This window comes from Balaenoptera acutorostrata, chromosome 10 (assembly GCF_949987535.1).
Source record: "Balaenoptera acutorostrata chromosome 10, mBalAcu1.1, whole genome shotgun sequence".
NCBI lineage: Eukaryota > Metazoa > Chordata > Mammalia > Artiodactyla > Balaenopteridae > Balaenoptera > Balaenoptera acutorostrata.
In genome coordinates, this window is record NC_080073.1 from 24240342 (window position 1) to 24260061 (window position 19720).

Here is a 19720-nt window from a genome sequence, read left to right on the forward strand (position 1 = left end):
AATCCTTTAAAAAAAAAAAAAGAAAGTAACAATAGTAAAGGACAATTTCTGGGTGGATACACAAAAATAATTTTAATTGAAGTTGTCCATTAGTAGTAGGCAGGAGGGACTGGAGAAAGGTAAATGGGTGAGGGGGGTGGGAAAGCTCTTATTTGTATTATACTCTTCTCTGTGTTAGTTTAGAAAAAATATGTATTCCTGTATTATTTTTTAATTACAAATATTTTACCACATACATTATGATTTACTGGCTCATGAATTATTTACAGAAGAGTTAGATAATTTTTTAAACACATAGGAGGGATGGACTGCCTGTGTTTTCATCATTGCTTTCCAATTTTACTTCATTATAATCAGACACCAAATGATCTGTATGACATTATCTCTACATTATTTGTTGAAAGTTGCTTTGTGGACTACTGGGTCACACACTTTTATTAATGTTCCAAGTGTGCTTGAAAAAAATGAATAATCTTTAGCAGTTAGGTGCAGAACTCCATACACATCCATTAGACCATTCTTGCCATTGTGTTGTTCACATCTTCTATGGTCTTAACAAGTTACCTGCCTGGTCCTATGACTTTTACGGATAGATGTGAATAACTCCAATGAAGATAATAACTGTATTCATTTTTCATTATAATTCTAGCAACATTTTGCTTTATATTTTGAGACTATGCTATTTAGTCCAGGTTCAGGTTTACTACATCTCCCAGGAGAATTGTTCCTCATATCATTATACAATGGTCTCCTTGTTTTTTGCTTTAAGTCTTTTTTTTTTTTTTTCTTGGTCTGATATTAACATTACTATCAGCTCTCTTTCAGCTAGTCTTTCTGAATCAGTTAGGGTTGATCAGAGAAGTAGAACCACTAAGAATGATAAGAATAAGAAGTTATTACAGGGATATAAACAGTAATTGTGGGAGCTGGTTAAGCAATTTATGTAGAACTGTAGCTTCTGCATGTCGTGTTGGGACAGAAACTTAGAAGGCATGCAATCAGGAAGGAAACATGGATGTGAAATGGGGGAGAGCAAGGACAAACTGGAACTCACATTCTCCCTCACCAATCTCAATGATGTGGGTGACCTACAGCATAAATTGGCACCCTTCATGACAGAGCCCACACAACTGACTCAAAATTTAGAGAAGATGAAGGAGAAGACCCAGTGAGAGTTGGAGGAGCTGGAGGCTTGACTGCTGCCTGAAGCCAACAGATCAGTGATGAGGTGTATGAACTGCAACAGTGCCTGACCTCGCACCAACCTTCTGAGCATGAACACGACCGCTGCTTTACTTCCACCTTACAAATCTTGAGCAATTTTCTCTTGTAGCCAGGCTAACCTGGAACCCTCCTGGAAAGGGAGTTCTAGGAAATAGAGTTCCAGCTCAATTATGCTGACCCAATATGAAGCCACCAAAATTTGCATGCATATTTTCCTCTACCTCTTTAATTTTATTCTTTCTGTATAATTATGTTTGAGGTGTGTCTCTTGTAAATAGCAGATAGCTGGATTTTTCTTTCATCCTATATAGACTGTCTTTCAACTATCATGTTTAATCCATTTACATTTATTGGGATATATGACTTTCATAATTTAAAAAACAATTGTCTTTTAAAAATGAAATGAAATAATACCTGTACTGAAGATATTTGCATACTTTGCATTTCTGAAGTATTTTATACACATAACTTATTACCTACCACTTCTCCAGCAGAGGCAGCCAACATATGCTTCACAGGCATCAAATATGAAGACGAATCAGTGTGCAAAAACCATTTCACATATTCATAGGTGATAAAAAACGCAGCAGCTGAAATTTAAAACAAACCAGTCTTTCACAAAGTTTAAATATATATGCAAACTGCTAAGAGATATGTTTCTTGAAAAAATATTACAACTCTAGTTATTAAATTATGAGATAACAGATAAAGATAATAAATAATAAATATAAGTAATATAAATAAATAAGTATAAATAATAAATACAAATAATAAATTCTAAAAATATAAATATAAATATATTATTTATATAATATATACATATATGTGTACATATTTATATATTATATATGTATATATTTATAGCTATAAATAAATATAAAGATAAAATAATAATATGTACTATTCCCCCACCCCCACCCCTTCACTCTTGCAGATTTGACTGAGCCCATGTTACATGCCTCACTTTGGACTTACAAACATGCAGATGACATGATCCCTGCCCTGAGGAAGCCTAACAGCTAACCTGGCATTTACCAATTTGTACTGATAAGTCACTTAACACTTTTTAGTTAAGTTTTTTACAAAAGGATATGAACTTCTGTGATCCAAAATATCTTTATATATGGTCATAAAATAATCAGCTACAATGATTTCTAGACAGGTTAAAACTGCAAACACATGTCTTAACTAAATAAAATATCTATTCCATAATGCTTTGTTGCTGGTTACTCAAAATAACCATGGCTACTTTTTACTACATCAACTCACTTTTACATCAAGGAAACAATCAACTACTGAATTAAAACTGGAAATCAAAATCTCTAAAAAGCTACCCCTATCACCATGAACTAATCTTAGCTGTACAGGAAGGCTTTAAGACTTGCCATGTATTGTTAATAAAAAGATGTTCATCACTCACATAAAAGGTGAGGCACAAAAGATAAATAAATGGCAAATTCATCTTTCGAAGGGCATTTGAACATGTCACAGTAAAGTCTGAAACACTCAGGAAAAGAGCTTGGTAGTGAAAATCAGTTCTCCACAGTTAAAGTCAACAAGCTTGTAAACACCCCTCAGTGGCTAACAAACAAACAGCAGGCCAAATGAGGAGGCACACTGTCCCAGGATGAGTAATGACCATGCAAGCAGTTGTATATAGTTAATGCAGGTCCCAATTCCCACTTGTGATTCTTATTTAGGCTGTTCCTACTTTGGCCTACTCACTAAATGGGCTAGAATATCTCCAGTCGCATTCAGCTCTAAGTTCTACCTGCTACACGTTCCACCCACCCACCTCCACCCCCCAGGAGTGAAAACAAAACAAAAAACTATGGTTTTTCTATATTCCCTTCTAAACATGGAGTAAGGGTCTTGAATACAGGTCTTTTCCTCTCTTCTTTCAACCCTCAGTCCCTTCCATAACCCCTGCACAATACATTCTCTAAAAAGTCTACAAACCGCTGAATGTTACACTGGTGCACTGTACTCCGACTAGAACCTTAACCAATAGCAAAAATTGTTTAAAGTGCCACGTAAAAAGTTTCAATTCACCAAAAATTTGCAGAAAAACAGAAAGGCCATTTCTGAAACACTGGCACTTTGACCCAGCATCTCCCATTCAAAGATGTTCTGTGGATGGCAAAAAAAGAAAAAGAAAAGCAGGGCAAGAAGAACACCACTTTCTCAAACATACAAAAATTCAAAACCACATTCTGTATGTAAACTCCTGCTGACAAGAATCTAAACCAGCCCTGTGAGCTTAATGGAGCACCATGTACCCTGCAGACCATCACTAATACTTCATCTACCAACAATTCCTACGTAATACGTAAGAGAAAAAATAATATTTACAGTGATGAGGGAGGCATCATAAGAATGGATGACCAAAAGACAGGGACTTAGTAACATATTTCTTTGCAATTCCCTAGTTCAGAGGTTCCCAAACTTGTCTGCATATTAAAATTACCTGGGGATTTTTTTTTGTAAACCTCCAAAGCCCAGGCCACACCTCAGGCCAACTAAATCCCAAATCTCTGGGAGTGGGACAGCAGTACTTTCTTTAAAAAAAAAAAAAAAAAAAAAAAAAATCTCTTCAGGTCATCAGGTGATTGCAATGCAGACAAATTTAGGAACCAAGGTCCATCTCCCACATATAGAGCTATACTTGGCATGGAGTGGGTCCTCAATAGCGACTTGCTATGATCAATTACTGAAAATTGAGACATAAAATAATTCAAGGATAACCTCAAAACAGTTGGCTGCTCTAAGGATGGCTCGGGGAGATAAACTAAAGGACCAAAAAGATTTGCTCTACAAATCTTTATGTGAATGTTATGCTCACAGATGGATACAGATGGACATCTTCACGTCAAGTTAACAAGAAAGAATTTCTAATGAAATATACTGAGAAAAAAGAAATCAAACCCCAGAATTTAAGAATCTTCTGGAGCAGGGGTTTTGTGAGTCAGAGTGTGAGCGTGTGTGTGTATGCGTGTGTGTGTGTGTGTGTGTTTGATGGTGGTGGTTTTCTGTTTGCTTAGTCTGCTTTTGAGTGCCAATCAAAGCAGCAGTAAACAATTATTAAAATAAGTATCTGAAAAGAGGTGGATTAAATGAAACAGATTATACTGATTATAGAATAAAAGGGTCATAAATCACACAACTTCAAAACCAAAACAAAAGCAAGACAATGGAAAGAGGAGGTTAGTGGGAATGGGTTGCATCATCTGAGAGCAATTTAGTTAAGACAAAGATTTAATGCCTCTTAGGTTCATCTGCTCCACCAGAATCTCCAAGCCAGTGGTTATTAAACTCAGCTTCATATCTGAATCACCTGGGAAGCTACAAAAACTTCTGATACCCAGGCAAAGACCAGACCAATTAAACTTCTCATGGAGACACAGGCATAAGTATTTTGTAAAGCTTCCCAAGAGATTCCAACATGCAGGCAAGGTTGAGAACTGCTGTAAGACATCACAATCAATGTTACAGGAACACTTTAAGGATTCTAACAAGGAGTTTTAACAACAACAAAAACCACTCATTTAAAGATTGCTCATTTTTTTATGACAAATACACTAGAATGGAATCTATAGCACCAGCTGAGTCAAAAATAATGGATTAATGAATAGAAAATAAATTCAGGAGATCAATTACATCAATCATATAAGGAATTCTATATAGGGTTGGACCACATACCATTCTGAAAATAAATCCCATTATCTTGGCTTTATATAAAGCAGTGATAATACCAATATAATTTTTACCATTAGGAAAGGATCCAATAGCAGCAGAAGGAACGCCAGCATATATTCCACGAAAACCACCAGCCTTATTAAATCCTTGGGGGCTCTGCAGCCTGGTTTTAATGGTATCCAGAGGAAATAATATCAAGTCAACACAGACACCTGCTACCCCACCAGCCTTTAAAAAAAAAAGGAAGAAAAAGAAAAAAAAGGTTACAATAAAATAAACTGCCATTTTGGGGATGGGGTAGTTTTTAAAGCATATTTCTTTAAGTATGGTTTTAAAGTATACCACAGACTACTTTGGTACAGTCAAAACACCTCTTACCTAAATCTACAGACTGTCCTGGGAAAATAACCATTATTGTGATATATTTTCAAATTGTAAATTTTATATTACATATTCTGTTTTAAACAAATGTTTAATGATTTCTAATAATTTTAAAATAAATTTCAAGTTCATTTTTAATGATTTCATAGGGTTCAAAAAAGTAAACAAACAAACCTCAGAAAGGTAAAGAGTTCAAAGTCTCCTTCCCTGTCCCTAAAAACCCAGGTAACCACTTTTGGTTTCTTACTGTATCCTTCCCAAGTTACTTTAGGCATATATAAGCAAATATGAATATGTATTTTATTTTACCATTTTTTTTTTAAGTAAAAGGTGGTATGCTGCACCTTGTTTTTTTCATTTGACAATTTATCTCAGTGATCTTTCCAAATTACACCAAATGTTATATTTTTTGCCTTTTTAACTAATGAGTAGTGAATCTGCATTAAGAAAAAAATTGTTTTGAGACTTACATTCTAAATGGTAATGCTCCTTGTGAATCTAGATCCATATTTTTTTTTTTTATTGATTAATTGATTGATTGATTGATTGCTATGTTGGGTCTTCGTTTCTGTGCTAGGGCCTTCTCTAGTTGTGGCAAGCGGGGGCCACTCCTCATCACGGTGCGCGGGCCTCTCACCATCGCGGCCCCTCCTGTTGCGGAGCACAGGCTCCAGACGCGCAGGCTCAGTAATTGTGGCTCACGGGCCCAGCCGCTCCGCGGCATGTGGGATCTTCCCAGACCAGGGCTCGAACCCGCGTCCCCTGCATTAGCAGGCAGACTCCCAACCACTGCGCCACCAGGGAAGCCCTAGATCCATATTTTAAGAATCACACATGTAGGGATTCCTATGTTATCCTCTCTACTTTGTGTATATTTGAAAATTCCTTGATACTTTTTAATTTAAGTGAATAAATGAAGGGAAAAAAAAAAGAGCTAAATTCCTAGAGGACATTAAAACCTGACCCAAACTAGTCATCTCCCAAGAGATACCATGTTGCTTTGGGGAAGATGCACTTTAAAAACTGATTAAAAACTAAGTTTTCACCTAGTGATTACAGTAAAGCATATGTAGAATATTTTAAAAACTGGTTACAGCTTAGTCAAAGGAAAAAGAGACTCAGAAAAATATGAACTCAGAGACTGTCAAAGAAAGGTCAACACACAAGGTCTAAAGGCATCATTTAAAGATATGAATCAACACCATTTTACAGTAAGCAGACAGAAGAACTACAAAGAGGCAACTCTCAATACGGTTCCTACATAGTAAGTTTTAAGCTGAATTGCTAACTTTTCCTATCTTTTGGATTTTGAACCATGTGAAAATATTACCTATTCAAAAAGTAAAAGTAGACATTAAAAACTATATACTCCATGACACAGAAAAAGAAGAATCAGTACTATTTAAACATACAGGCAGAGTTCAAAATAATCCGCCGTTTCCATCCTTTGGGTTTACAGAATGCTCAAGTGGTACAAAGGTTAGTACCTAGCAAACAGTTTCTGCTCTACTTGCCACTCACCGTAAAACCACCGCAAGACTTCATTGGAAAAATGAAATTACCCTGATGAAAAATGCAATAATGTCTATTTTTCAATTAGTTAGCATAGGTAATTATTAAACATTAGTGTACACTAGAAAAGTACATTACCATAGGGACTTCCCTGGTGGCGTAGTGGTTAAGACTCTGCCTACCACTGCAGGGGACACGGGTTCGAGCCCTGGTCCGGGAAGATCCCACATGCCGTGGAGCAACTAAGCCCGTGTGCCACAACTACTGAGCCTGCGCTCTAGAGCCCACAAGCCACAACTACTGAAGGCCACGCACCTAGAGCCTGTGCTCCACGACAAGAGAAGCCACCGCAGTGAGAAGCCCACACGCTGCAAAGAAGAGTAGCCCCCGCTCGCCGCAACTAGAGAAAAGCCCACGCGCAGCAATGAAGAACCAACGCAGCCAAAAATAAATAAAATTTTAAAAAAAGAAAAAGAAAAGTACATTACCATATACATTAATACTATATGATCAGCCTGAAAGGCATGACAGAACCCCAAAGACCATGCGGGATACTCTGCAAATGACCTAAAAAGTTGTCACCAAAAGAACACAGAGATGTGCCAGGAGAGGACCACAAGTGGGAGGAAAGGAATGACAATGTGGGATTTCCTTCCGGATATAAAGGTGGCCTTTTCTAAGTCAAGGGGAAAAGGTCACAAGTAACGTAGCAAAGTTAAAAAGAAAAAAAAGCCAACTTTTTCAACATTCTTCTCACTTATTCTTTAAGGATTTTATAAAATTCAGTATGTAATAAAATATTTTGCCTGCCTCTTCATCTTCTCAGAACACAAGAACTAAAATCTTGGTGAGAATGACTGATATGACTGGTTTCTTTAAAAATAGCTGCACTTCATTCTAATTTTCTCTTTAATCTTAGGAGTGGTTTCAGAGAGATGCTTGCTATCTACTGCTAAATTTTAATCAATAAGCGAATTACTCTTTTAATCTATTTGGCTACTTTGCATGCATTGATTCTCCAGCCCTTCTTTCATCAGAATTCTTATCGTCTGAGAATAAAATGATTGAATCTATTTATGTAGTAAATCATGAATCAAGAGTTACTAATTGGGCTTCCCTGGTGGCGCAGTGGTTGAGAATCTGCCTGCTAATGCAGGGGACACGGGTTCGAGCCCTGGTCTGGGAAGATCCCACATGCCGCGGAGCGGCTGGGCCCGTGAGCCACAATTGCTGAGCCTGCGCGTCTGGAGCCTGTGCCCCGCGACGGGAGGGGCCGCGATGGAGAGCGGTCCCCGCACCGCGATGAAGAGTGGCCCCCGCTTGCCGCAACTGGAGAAAGCCCTCGCACGAACCGAAGACCCAACACAGCCAAAAATAAATAAATAAATAAATAAATAAATAAGAAAATCCTTTAAAAAAAAAAAAGAGTTACTAATTGCTTCTGTGGATTTCAAACTTCTATAACTCAAATGTCACTTAAATTCATGAGACTGAAAAAAAATGGTAACAGAAGATTAAGAATTACCTATGTATTTAGACACATAGCAACATATCTAAGATTTAAACAAAAACTTTAAGGAATGCTTATAATTTTTCATCAAGCCAGCATCAACTGAATTATAAGGAACTCTACCGATTTCTTTTTTTCTTTAGCCTGAGAATTTTATTTATGATCACTATCAAAAATGTTATCAGGCGGGACTTCCCTGGCAGTCCAGCGGTTAAGACTCCGTGCTTCCACTGCAGGGGGCATGGGTTCGATCTCTGGTCGAGGAACTAAGATCTTGCATGCCATGCAGTGTGGCCAAAATATTTTTAAAAATTAAAAAAATGTTTAAAAAAAGGTTATCAGGCAAAGGGTTAGTTTCAAGATTTATGGTAGCTTACACTGAAAATCCTAAGTACTAGACAAAATCCAAAGAAAGAGAACATAACCCAGATAACCAGCAAGCCTTACCATAGCATAACAATTTATTGAGATCTTGATATCATATAGATAAAATACCCAGTACCACCTTAATTTAAAAATGGAAAAAGTGCTGGCAGGCTGTAGAGAGGAAGTGTATAATTAGTGAAATTAGACCCTTTGAAATTCCTCTGGGAGTTGAAAAAAGTCAAGATTACATGAAGCTGGCAAAACAGAAAAAAACAAAGCAAAAACAAAAAAACTCACTGCTGCTCAACTACAGCACAAAATCAAACCATCCATCTAATTTAACTAAGCAAAATCATCACAGGCCCCTGGCCTAGACCACAACTAAAAAGAACCAGGCAAAACATTAACATGGCTTCTCAGGGAAACATCCCTCCCTGACGTTCTCAGTTTCCTCCACAACAAAGTGGCCACCAGTGACTTTAACCACCTCATTGCAGAGCTGTGGCTTCCGCTTCCTGTGACACTTGCCTTCTTCCCCCTCCACCATCCATTCTCCCCGCAGCGCTCCTTGACCCTCTACACTAACGTTGTCTGTGTAAAATACAAATTTCAATTTCATCTTGATACTCTTCAAAGTTTCCAAAAGCCCTTAGGATGAAGAACAAAATCACAGTACAGCCTACAAGGCTCTAGAAGTTCTGGCCCCCATCTACCTCTCCACCCTTAACTCCATCATTAGTCCTTTGCTGGGTACCTTCTTAACCACCTTGATCTCTCTTTTCCTCCAAGTCATCTGATTTTCCTCATTTCTAGGACTGTGTCCCTAATCCCCCAGTCTAGGTTTAGACCCTCATGTTTCCACACACTGATCAGAATTCTAATTCTGTAGTTGAGCATCTGACCATTTCTTCAAAGACTGTATGTTCCACGAAACTATAAGATCCATACCTGTTTTGTTCACCAGTATGTTCCCAGCACCCAGTACACAGTAGGCTCTCAATAACTATTTGAAGAACACATGAATTAATGACTATAACAAAAGGTTACTAACCATATCTTAGAAGGTACTACAAAGCAACCTAAAAAAGGTACATCAAATTTTTAAAAAACTGCAAAACACAGGACCAAGTGATTCCCAAAAGAAAAATATAAACAGCCAACAAAATTATGAAAATATGCTTCCCCATCATCAGTGATCAAATAAAAACAAAATTTTAAATTTCCCAATTACATTATAAAAGATTAAAAATATGAAAATAGTTATGGGTATTAACATAAACAAATTATTATCATCTATTGAAGGACAATTTGGCAAAATGAAAATTTTAAACTATAAAATATTTGATCCAGTTATTTTTAAACATTTCTTCCACAAAAGTAAGTTCATAAATATACAAGAATGTCTACTACAGAATTGTTTCTAACAGTAAAAACTGGAAATAACCTAGTAAGTTGTATTATATCAGAATAACGGATTGCTACACAGCCTTTAAAAGAATGAGATTGACCTGAACTTGCTGATACAGAAACATGTTATATTCTTAATCAAATAAGCTACAGAACAATATATGCTGTATAATCCCACCTTTCAAAGAAATGTGTATTTATTTGTCTATGCATAATTACAAGTCTGGAACCATACACACCAAACTGCTAGAAGTTATCATCTCTGTGGAAAAACATTCGGGATGAGGAGTATTTTTATTATTATCTTGTTGATTTTTGTATTGTTCAAGTTTTGCTACTTGAGCACTACATGTACCCAATGAGTACCACAAACATACAAAAGTAGAGCTACTCAAATTAATATTCCCTCACCAAAAAAAACCAAAAACCAAAAACAACAACCCGAATTCACTGGTCACATTTGGCATACAGTAGGCACTCAGTAAGGGGTAACTCAGAACCTCGACCCCTAGACCCTAAACTACCTGTTCAGCTTCATCTGGCACACTCTTGACCTTGAGCCTCGTCCACTCTGACTACTCTGTTTCCCAAAAACGTCCGGAAACTTATCAGTTCTGTGCTCCTGCTTAGGTTTTTCTCTCAGCCTGGAAGGCCCTTCCAATGCCTCTTGCCTCCTGTCTACTACAGCCAGCAGACCCCCTGCTCCCCCCGGCCATTACATACACACAAATACATACACATACACACACACACACACCCCTGCCAAAATCCATTTCATTGTTAAGACTGTGACCAAACGCCATATCCCTCCTGAAGCCTTTCCCAGTCTCCCAGTCAGCATTAAAGGCTACTTCCTTAACGCCCCCGGATAACTTTGTTCACATTTCACTTTCAGTACTAACCACCATGGCTGACACCAAGATCCTTCAGAGCAGAAGCCAGGTGAGTGACCTTGGCCCTCCTAAGTATATAACCCAGTGCCTGGGATGGAGCAGGGCTTCCACACTTGTTTGTTGGTCTGAATCACATGGAAATGTAAGATGATGAGAAAACACTTTATGGAAAGATTCAACATTCAGAAGAAAAACTGCAGCAAAACACTCTCTGGTTGTCCTGCGGCAGTTTGCCATAGCACCTGGACAAATGAAACCTGGTGTTACCTGCTGCTATACTTCTTGGCATTCCACAGCTCCACTGACAGCTTTGTGGTATATTCAGGGTGACTTTCCCAGAAATCCTCTGCCTTTCATCACCTCCTGACGGGAAAGACTGTGTAGGATCAGTGTTGTTTGGTAAGGCTATTCTCAGGAATACAATAATGGTTCTAGAATTTGACTTGAGTATTCTTCCATTTCTCCAGAAATTCTTTCAGATTAAATATTGCCTTAGACTACAGCTTTGGCATCAGACACGCAGACCTGGCTTCAATCTCAACTGGGTCTCCCTAGGAAAGCTATTAAACCTAGGTAAGCCCCCATTTCTTCATGCATGAAAGGGGAAAAATAATAGTACCTATACTTCACAGAGTTTTTGAGAACTGAGTGAGATTAAATGAGAATTAAATACAACTACATGAGCCTGTTACATGCTTAGCAAAATGCCTGCCTCAATTACCAATAAATATGAGTTATCATTTTTAGTGTTATGTTACTGTAAATATCCTTCCAAGTTTGCTGATGCCCTATTTCTGACCGGCCAATATTAAAACCCATGTGAAAGACGAAGGAGGACTTGACCAAAGACTGAAGATTGCATTCATATATTAAACTGAACTATAAATGTATATACAAAATCGATAAATTCAAGTCTTTCCTTACCAATAATGAATGAAAAGCTCTCCTCAAATTCTGCCCCCCTGGACAAGAATCACCCACGGATTCACACAACAGAAAACCAAATCACATGACGTGTGCAGGAACGATTCAGCATCAAACTCAAAAAACTGATAAACACTACTGTTCAAATTTCTTTATGATGCTTGGATGTGAATTTATGGGTTATTTTTTTTAACCAGAATACAAAAAAAAAAAAAAAAAAAAGAGAGAAGACAAAATTGTAACCATATGATTTCTGCTCTGAAAAAATTGCATAAGCACACATTAAAGTGCTCAGTAAATGGTTACCTTTTATCACCATGCACAATTACATGGTTAATTTTTGTTTCATTTTCTGTTAAATGTCTGCTCCCACTTGACTGCACACCCCTGAGGGCAAGGACCGTATCTTCGAGACTCTTGCTCGTCCCAAGTACCAGAGCAAAGGCTCACACATATGTCTGGTTAAACAGGTAACAATACCTGATTCGTGGAGGTGGAAAAACTGTGGGTACAACTTTTATCTTCCCTCTATTTGGCATTTTGTTACTCAAATTCTGTGTGTACCATTAAAATTTTAATATTTAAAACTTATATCTGAACACACAGCACTTGGTTTGGAAGTGGTACAAAAGCATATTAAGTCATTTACAGCTAAATTTCAGATTCTAAAACTTTCCCAGGACCCCCTCTTATACTGAAAGAAAAATGAGAAAGGAAAGGTAGCTCCATCTCCTCGTACTTGAAATACAGAAGAAATGCCTCCATCACGGCAGTGGTTCTCGATTGTGGTCCCAGACGACTGGTGGTCTCCAAGGGTGCCTTGCATGCTCCACTGATTGATCAAAATTGAGAATATACCTCTGTCTAGGAGACTGCCTACTCAACACAAAAATGAGCAAAAAAAGGAAGACCTGCCCACTCTGACCGAAATGACGAAAAGAAACAAGTCACACAAAGCGAGCTTGAGAATGTGCAGCATAATTCCCAATCCCTTAGAGATATGGAGATAATGCTTCATCAGCAGATACTAACTTCCTTGACTCCAGAAAGCAGACTAAGAAGCTGCCTTCCAGAAAAGAAAGGTATGAGGCAAAAAACCCTGAAAACGTCCCTTCAACTTCATTCTTATCTTTTCTTCTGTTTTCTTACCCCACCTAAGAAGCCTTGGCAACATAATCCATGCCACTGCCCTCAAGTCCCTTTCTGCCAGTGGTTCTCAGCAGAAGGGCAGGTCCAGTGAGAAGACACAAATATTATGAAGAAACTTTTTCAGAACCACCTCCCTAAAGTAAGAAAAGAAAAAACAAAATATTAAAAAAAAAAAAAAACAGTACAAGCAGGCCTTGCTTTGCACAGCACCGAAACGCATGCATCTCAGTTGCCACAAGGAACACAAGTCCTCAAACAGGACAGGTGAATTACAGTGACCACGGTGACATTTCACAAAAATGGATAATTGAAAGAGGGAACTGGCCAGCAAACATGAAAGCGGGGCAAATAAATGACAAGTGGTTAACACTGAAAGTGACATTCAAGTCAAATGTAAAAGGAGTTATAAAAGAATTAGCTGGCCGTGGGAATATCAACTCTGCTGTCATTGGAGAGATTCTAGACATGCAGCCAGAGGAAAGTGAGTGAAGGCGAACTTATCACCATATACGGGGAAAGAGGCTGTGACGAAAAGGACAAAGATGTCCCAGAGCAAGCTGTGCCAGCAAAAATCTCCACATTAAAGGAACACTTGTTCTGTACTGCAAGTTATATGACTTAAAAATTACTTCTGATACTTTTTTTTTACAAAGAAATACAATCTTAATGTTTTAAATTACACTGTACTAAATGCTAGTTTCTTTTTTTTTTCCGCTTCCCTATACTTCTACAATCGACAGTAAGAGAGTTATTAACATTGACAAGAATTTTTAAAGGTCGTTAAATAATCATAAGTGTTTTCATCAATTATTAAGATCACTCTGCATGACGTCCACTCGCACATTCATCTTTACGGCCCCACATTACACGCAAAGGACTGCCTGCACTTCACACTGCAGAGCACCAACACGTGCCGAAGTTCCTTCACCTGTAACCCAGTTAAAAGTAACTGAGACAGGGATGCTTTTGGTTTCACTCAAGTAACAACCCAGATGAACTACAAGGTCGATGAAACAGCTAAGTACTGAAAAGGGAGAGAAGATGTCAGGCTGGAAGGAAAGACTGGTTTGGAGGTATGTTTGTTTGTTTGCTTGTTTTGCACTGAAAAGGTAGAAGAAAAAAGTAGGGCTACTATCAAAATTATTTCATTCCACCTTGGAGGATTTCAATACAGCTTTTTTTTTTTTAAGGAATGGAATAAAGCCAGCCCTCCATATCCTGGGGTTCCGCATCGTCAGATTCAACCAAATGCAGATTCAAAATATTTGCAAAAAGAATTCCAGAAAGTTCCAAAAAGCAAAACTTGAATTTGCTGCATGCAGGCAACTATGTTCATAATATTTATATTGTATTTACACAGTATTTACCTTGTATTAGGTACGATAAGTAATCTAGAAATGATTTAAAGTATACAGGAGGATGTGCACAGGTTACATGCAAATACTACACCATTTTATATAAGGGACTTGAGCATCTGTGGATTTTGGTATCCACAGGGGACCTGGAACCAATTCCCCTTGGCTACCAAGTTTTAATTAGGCATGAACCAGATGTGTACAGGTACAGTGTTGTATTTTTTCTTTCTTTTTTTTTAATCTCATAAGCATTTTCCATGTTACTATTATAGCACATGCTCTTCACAAGCACTGTTACCAATGGCCCCTAAATAGTCCATGAAATGCATCTATCACCATTCCTCTTTTATTTCATGTTTTCCTATTATCGTCACTGAGTTAAATGTTATGAACATCTTTAGGTCGCTAATACTTATTTCAAACTGCTCTCCTAAAAGCATGCACCAGTGAATGTACTCTTGGTGGTTTTTTTTCTGAATAGTCTGCTCTGTGTTCCAAATGAAAACTTAACATGCCAGAAGCTCTCTCCTTATTCAGCTCTACAGCCCTTCAATCCTGCTCTAGAAACTTGAGGAAGGAAACAGTTAAATATCTGCTCTACGTCAGGCTCTGTACTACATCTCACTTAATCCTTAGAAGCCGAGGCTCAACACTTCTGCAAACATGTGAAGTTGCATTCATTCACCCAACAAGTGCTGAGTGCCTACGAAGTGTCAGGCATTGGCCACACAGTAGTAAACAAAACAGAACTCCCTCAGGAGTGCTTAGCCTGCCTCAAAGATGCTCCCAACCGTAAAAAAAAAAAAAAAACAACAACAACAACAAAAATTCCCACTCCATTTCCGGACTACTTCAATAATAAAAGCTTCTAATGGCTTTCGTCATGCTTCATATAAAATCCAGATTCCTTTCCACTGCCCACCAAGACTCACCCCGGCAGGCTTTGTCTAGCTCTCCAACAGCACCCCCGACACACTACCCTCACCCACTAGGCCTCAGCCACCACCATCACATCCTGAACTCGTTCCACCTGAGGATTTTCGCACGTGCTGCTCCCTCTGAACTTTCCCCTCTGCTCATCAAAATGACTTGCCCCTTATCTTTCAGGTCTTAGCTTAAACGTCAGCTCCTCAGGGCCTTCCTTGGGCACTCCATCTAAAGTAGGTTCTCCAATATTATTCTCTCTCTCTCCCACCTCAGTTCATTTCTTTCACAGTACTTATCATATAGCCTAGGTTTGTTTGCCATCAAATCTCCAAGGGCAATCACAGTACCAGTAGACAGAACACATGGCAGATAAGCTGCATGCTAAATGAATTCGCCGGGAGTGAAATCTAACTTCCTTGAAACTTCTACCAGTCGATCCCAATTTTACCCTCTGTAACTACATTGAAAAAAGAAGTATGCATGTGTACCCTTCTTTAATAAAATAAATAAATTTTAATACAATTTTTCTTTTGTTAACTCTGACACTCACCTGTTTTTAGCAACTGCTACTGTTGCTGACTTCAGAGATAGTCTCAAGGAGCAGTAAATGGAATCCCATGTTACACTGCTTGGAGTCTAAGCTCCAACACTTCCACACATGAAATGTATCTCACTTGTGTGACTTTGGACAAATTATCTAACATACTATTCCTCAGTTCCCTCATTTGGAAAACTAGGATAAGACTTCAATTGTTTGTCAGGCTTAAATGAGATGATGTATGTAAAGAGCTTACCCTAGTTCCCGGCAGAGCAATGTTAATTGTCACAAGTACTACTGCTATCTCACCAGCTGGACAGGAAAACGTCTTCAAAGGGGTAACATATTTCTTTGCATCTCTAAAACCTAGCTTCTACAAATATCAACAAATCTAGATTTAAAACCATCATTCCACCAGTCTAGGTAAGATCCTCCTTCCACATCTTTCCATACACTCTGAAACTAACCCTCATCATTTAGGATAACAATCACTTCACCCTTCTGCCTCCACCACCTGACCCGTGCAGCCAGGTCTATCTTGTTCACCATGTTATCTCCAACACCTGCAAAAACATCTGATAATTAAACGAAAAAAGTCCTCTGGGTCTCCATTTCTCAGGAAAAGCTTTTGAAAAAGTATTTGTCTATTTTCTGCCTCTGCTCGCTCTCCTACAATGAAAACACAGGCAGCCAATCTGTCTTGTTCACTACTGTATCTAGTATCCCCTACTGAACCTGTCCTAAGAAAGGTTTCAAAATATTTATTAAAGGATATGGGGGTGGGGGTTGATGTTAAGACACGTTGATTCTCGTTGTTTTCTAAGGAATTAAACACCACTGACGTACTGGCTCAACGCGCGGCTATTTTTGCTCATCAGTATATACCCAAAGCCTAGAAAAATGCTCGGAAGCAAAATAAGCAGATTAATTATATACAGGATGAATGAATGGATGCGTCATTCTCCGAGACTGAAAAAAGATACAGCAAAATGAAACCACAGTCTTGACCAGGAGGTCTGTGAGCGACTCGAGTTGTTTTGTTACATATATTTCATTAATTGCCAAGCTCTCCAGAGTATGGTCACAGTACACAATTGAAACTTTTCTTTTTCCGTTAGGTAAACCGCGGTGCGGAAGACTAAGAGTCAAGTGCCACCCCTATCCCACCCCCGTCTCTTTCTGGCATACAGGTAGGAAACTCAGGACCTTGACACGAGGCCCGGCGCGGCCCAGGAGCCCCGTGCTTCCTCCCAGACCTGGTGACCGGTGACCCGGGGATGATTCAGCGCGCAAAACCCGAAGGAGGTGCTAGGACAGCGAAGCCTCCGGCACTCCTAGCGCCCCCACCCTACCGTCCGGTACTCACCACCAGCGAGGCTGTGAACCCAGGCCGGTCCATGGCCGCACAGACTCAGTCAAGGTTATAATTCAAAGCTGAGCCGGATCAGGTCGTGGGCCCCGGCACTGGGCGCCGCCATCTTGGAGGCGGGGCAGGTAACGCCGGCACTTCCGTGGCCACGTGAGGTTGAACCACAACAATTACACGTGCAACCGGGGAAGCTGGGCCAGGAGGAGGGCGAGGAAGGAGGGGCGGGGCCTGGAAAGTGTGGTCGAGTCAAGGCTCGCGACTCTTCTCTGCCTCCTTTTCCTACAGCTTCTGAGTGGGCCAGGCGGAGGAACTCTCGCGAGCAAACGAGCCTCGACTGGGAACTAGGCGTAGCGAGCCCGGTGATGAGGAAAGGGTGAAGCCCAACCGTAAACACAAAAGAGGCGTGGCTATAGTGGAAGGCGGGGCCATGGAGAGGCAGGACTAGCTTTAGCGGGCGAGACCTATGGCTTCCAATGAGTTATTTGCTTTTATCTGTTGGTTTCACCTGTAGAAATTTTGTCTGATTGTCCATAAAACACTCATTATCAGAAAATTATTAAATATAGAAAAACATTTCAAAAATTTCCTTACTCGAGCTAAAAATTAATGTCCTCTACTTCTTACCAGCAGTTTTTGCACTTAATATAATTCATTTGTTTGGTTATTTACTTGCTCATCCTGTTAGCTGTAGTATCAGTTGCACACTTCAAAGACCACTTTAAGTACTTAAAGTTTCTCGCAGTGGACTTGCCTTTACATTTTTCAAACAAATACCTTCTAAGTTTCCTTCTATTAAGAGCCAACTGCATCTCAGATGTGGTGCTCTAATACAGCCACTTTGTAAGGTAAGCACCATTAGCATCCTCATTTTACAGAGAACCCTGATGCTCCAAGAGGTTCACTAACCAACCCAAAGCTACAGAGAACATAGCGGACCCAGGCTTGGAATTTTACTTAGTGACCTCATCATATTTCCTCAAAACCTTTGCAACAGCCTTAGGTTCTTTGCCTTTCTTCAATCTGTCTTTCATACCACGTCTACAGTCAATATTCTCTTCTAGTTGAGATGTTCTCGAAATGATTAGCAGAATGCCTTCAGGGTTTCAAATTCTGAACCCCCAGATATCTGGGAGTGGCTTACCGGAGTGGTTCTGTTACCGGCCAGGGTTCTTGGACTCCTTAATCAATAGAAATTGAAAAAACACCAGACGAGAAATTCAGGCAAGGCTTTACTGGGACTCATACTGTAGCAGGACGGCGCGAAAACAAGTAACAGGTGGCCCTGCTTGCTCCGTGTGGGGAGGGCAAGCTGGTCCCTTATATGGGGTGAGGGTAGGGGCAGGTCCGGGGGTCAGGCTGCAGGGGTGGCTTGGGTGGTGTGCCCATCCCCTTGGTGGTGCTGTGTGCAAGGATCATGTGCGCTACCATGCTTTTGCTCCCAACTCCTCAGATGTGGAAGTTAGGTTTGGGGGCTTTTTGTATCGTGTTCATAATTTGCCCCAAATGCGCATGCACGCAGTTATTTTTAGTCCCTTGGAGTTTCTTTGTATTTGTTGCTTGAGGAGACGTTTGTCCAGGTGCAAGCATTGCTGCAAAGGGTCCTAGGTCCCAGGTCCCAGCCTGTAACCTAGCAGGACACTATGATGCCTTCCTGCAATAGACCCCCACCCATGTCCTCCGCCTGCCTTTTGTCTGTAGAAAAACTTTAGTCAAAGAATAAATTTAATCAGAGAAGTGAGAAAATACAGAAAGAAAGGAACACAGTCAAGCAAGACAAAAGAATAATACTTTGGCCATTAAACAAAGTCAAGGACCTTTAGTTCTTCCCCAAGGTCTACAGATAATATTCAGAGCCACGTCCTTTGAGCTGTTCTGCAGATACTGAAACCGCCACCAGGTGGAAGAAGTTAACCGTATGCTGCCCACAAGCATGTAGACCCCAGACCGGTTGGAACCAGAAGGTTGATGATGCTGACTCCCAATTACCTCACCACCAATCAGAAGAATGTCCACAAGCTGATCACGCCCTGCTCCCCGAACACTGTTAAAGACGCCTCACTACCCCCGTCCAGGGTGGGACATACAGTCTTGAGGGCATTAGCCTGTTGTGGTCCCCTTTGCCTGGCAAAGCAATAACGCGATTTCTTTCTACTTCACCCAAAACTCTGTCTCCAAGATTTAATTCGGCACCGGTGTACAGAGGCTAATTTCGGCAACAAGCCTGTCTCAGTTCAGGCTCTGGGTCTCTCTGATGAGGTTGCAGTCAAGGCATCGGCTAGGGCTATATCTGAAGAGTTGGTTGGGACTGGAGGATCCACCTCCAAAATGGCCTATATCCATGCCTGCCAAATTAGTGCTAGCTGTTGGCAGTTGGCCTCAGTTCCTCACCACATAGACTTCTCCATAGGATTGCTTGAGTGTCCTCAGCTGGTTTTCCCCAGAGTGAGTGATCTAAGAGAGCAAGACAGA

The 19720-nt window shown here is 39.8% G+C and overlaps 1 protein-coding gene and 1 long non-coding RNA gene across 8 annotated transcripts in view; both read right to left on the bottom strand.

Annotated features, from left to right (window-relative positions):
- Nucleotides 1-17538, bottom strand: part of SLC25A26 (solute carrier family 25 member 26) — a 142218-nt gene extending 124680 nt beyond the window's left edge. For both annotated transcript variants that reach the window (XM_007192415.1, XM_007192414.1), the window contains exons 1-3: nt 17249-17538; nt 4992-5148; nt 1705-1814 (exon numbers count right to left, since the gene is read on the bottom strand). In XM_007192415.1, coding sequence (XP_007192477.1) covers nt 1705-1814; nt 4992-5148; nt 17249-17281 — 300 coding nt within the window. In that variant the 5' untranslated portion in view covers nt 17282-17538. The remainder of the gene's footprint in view (nt 1-1704; nt 1815-4991; nt 5149-17248) is intronic.
- A 1514-nt stretch (nt 17539-19052) lies between these two features.
- Nucleotides 19053-19720, bottom strand: part of LOC103016490 (uncharacterized) — a 173294-nt gene continuing 172626 nt past the window's right edge. For all 6 annotated transcript variants that reach the window (XR_009009447.1, XR_009009445.1, XR_009009444.1 and 3 more), the window contains one exon: nt 19053-19702. This is a non-coding gene — a long non-coding RNA (uncharacterized LOC103016490). The remainder of the gene's footprint in view (nt 19703-19720) is intronic.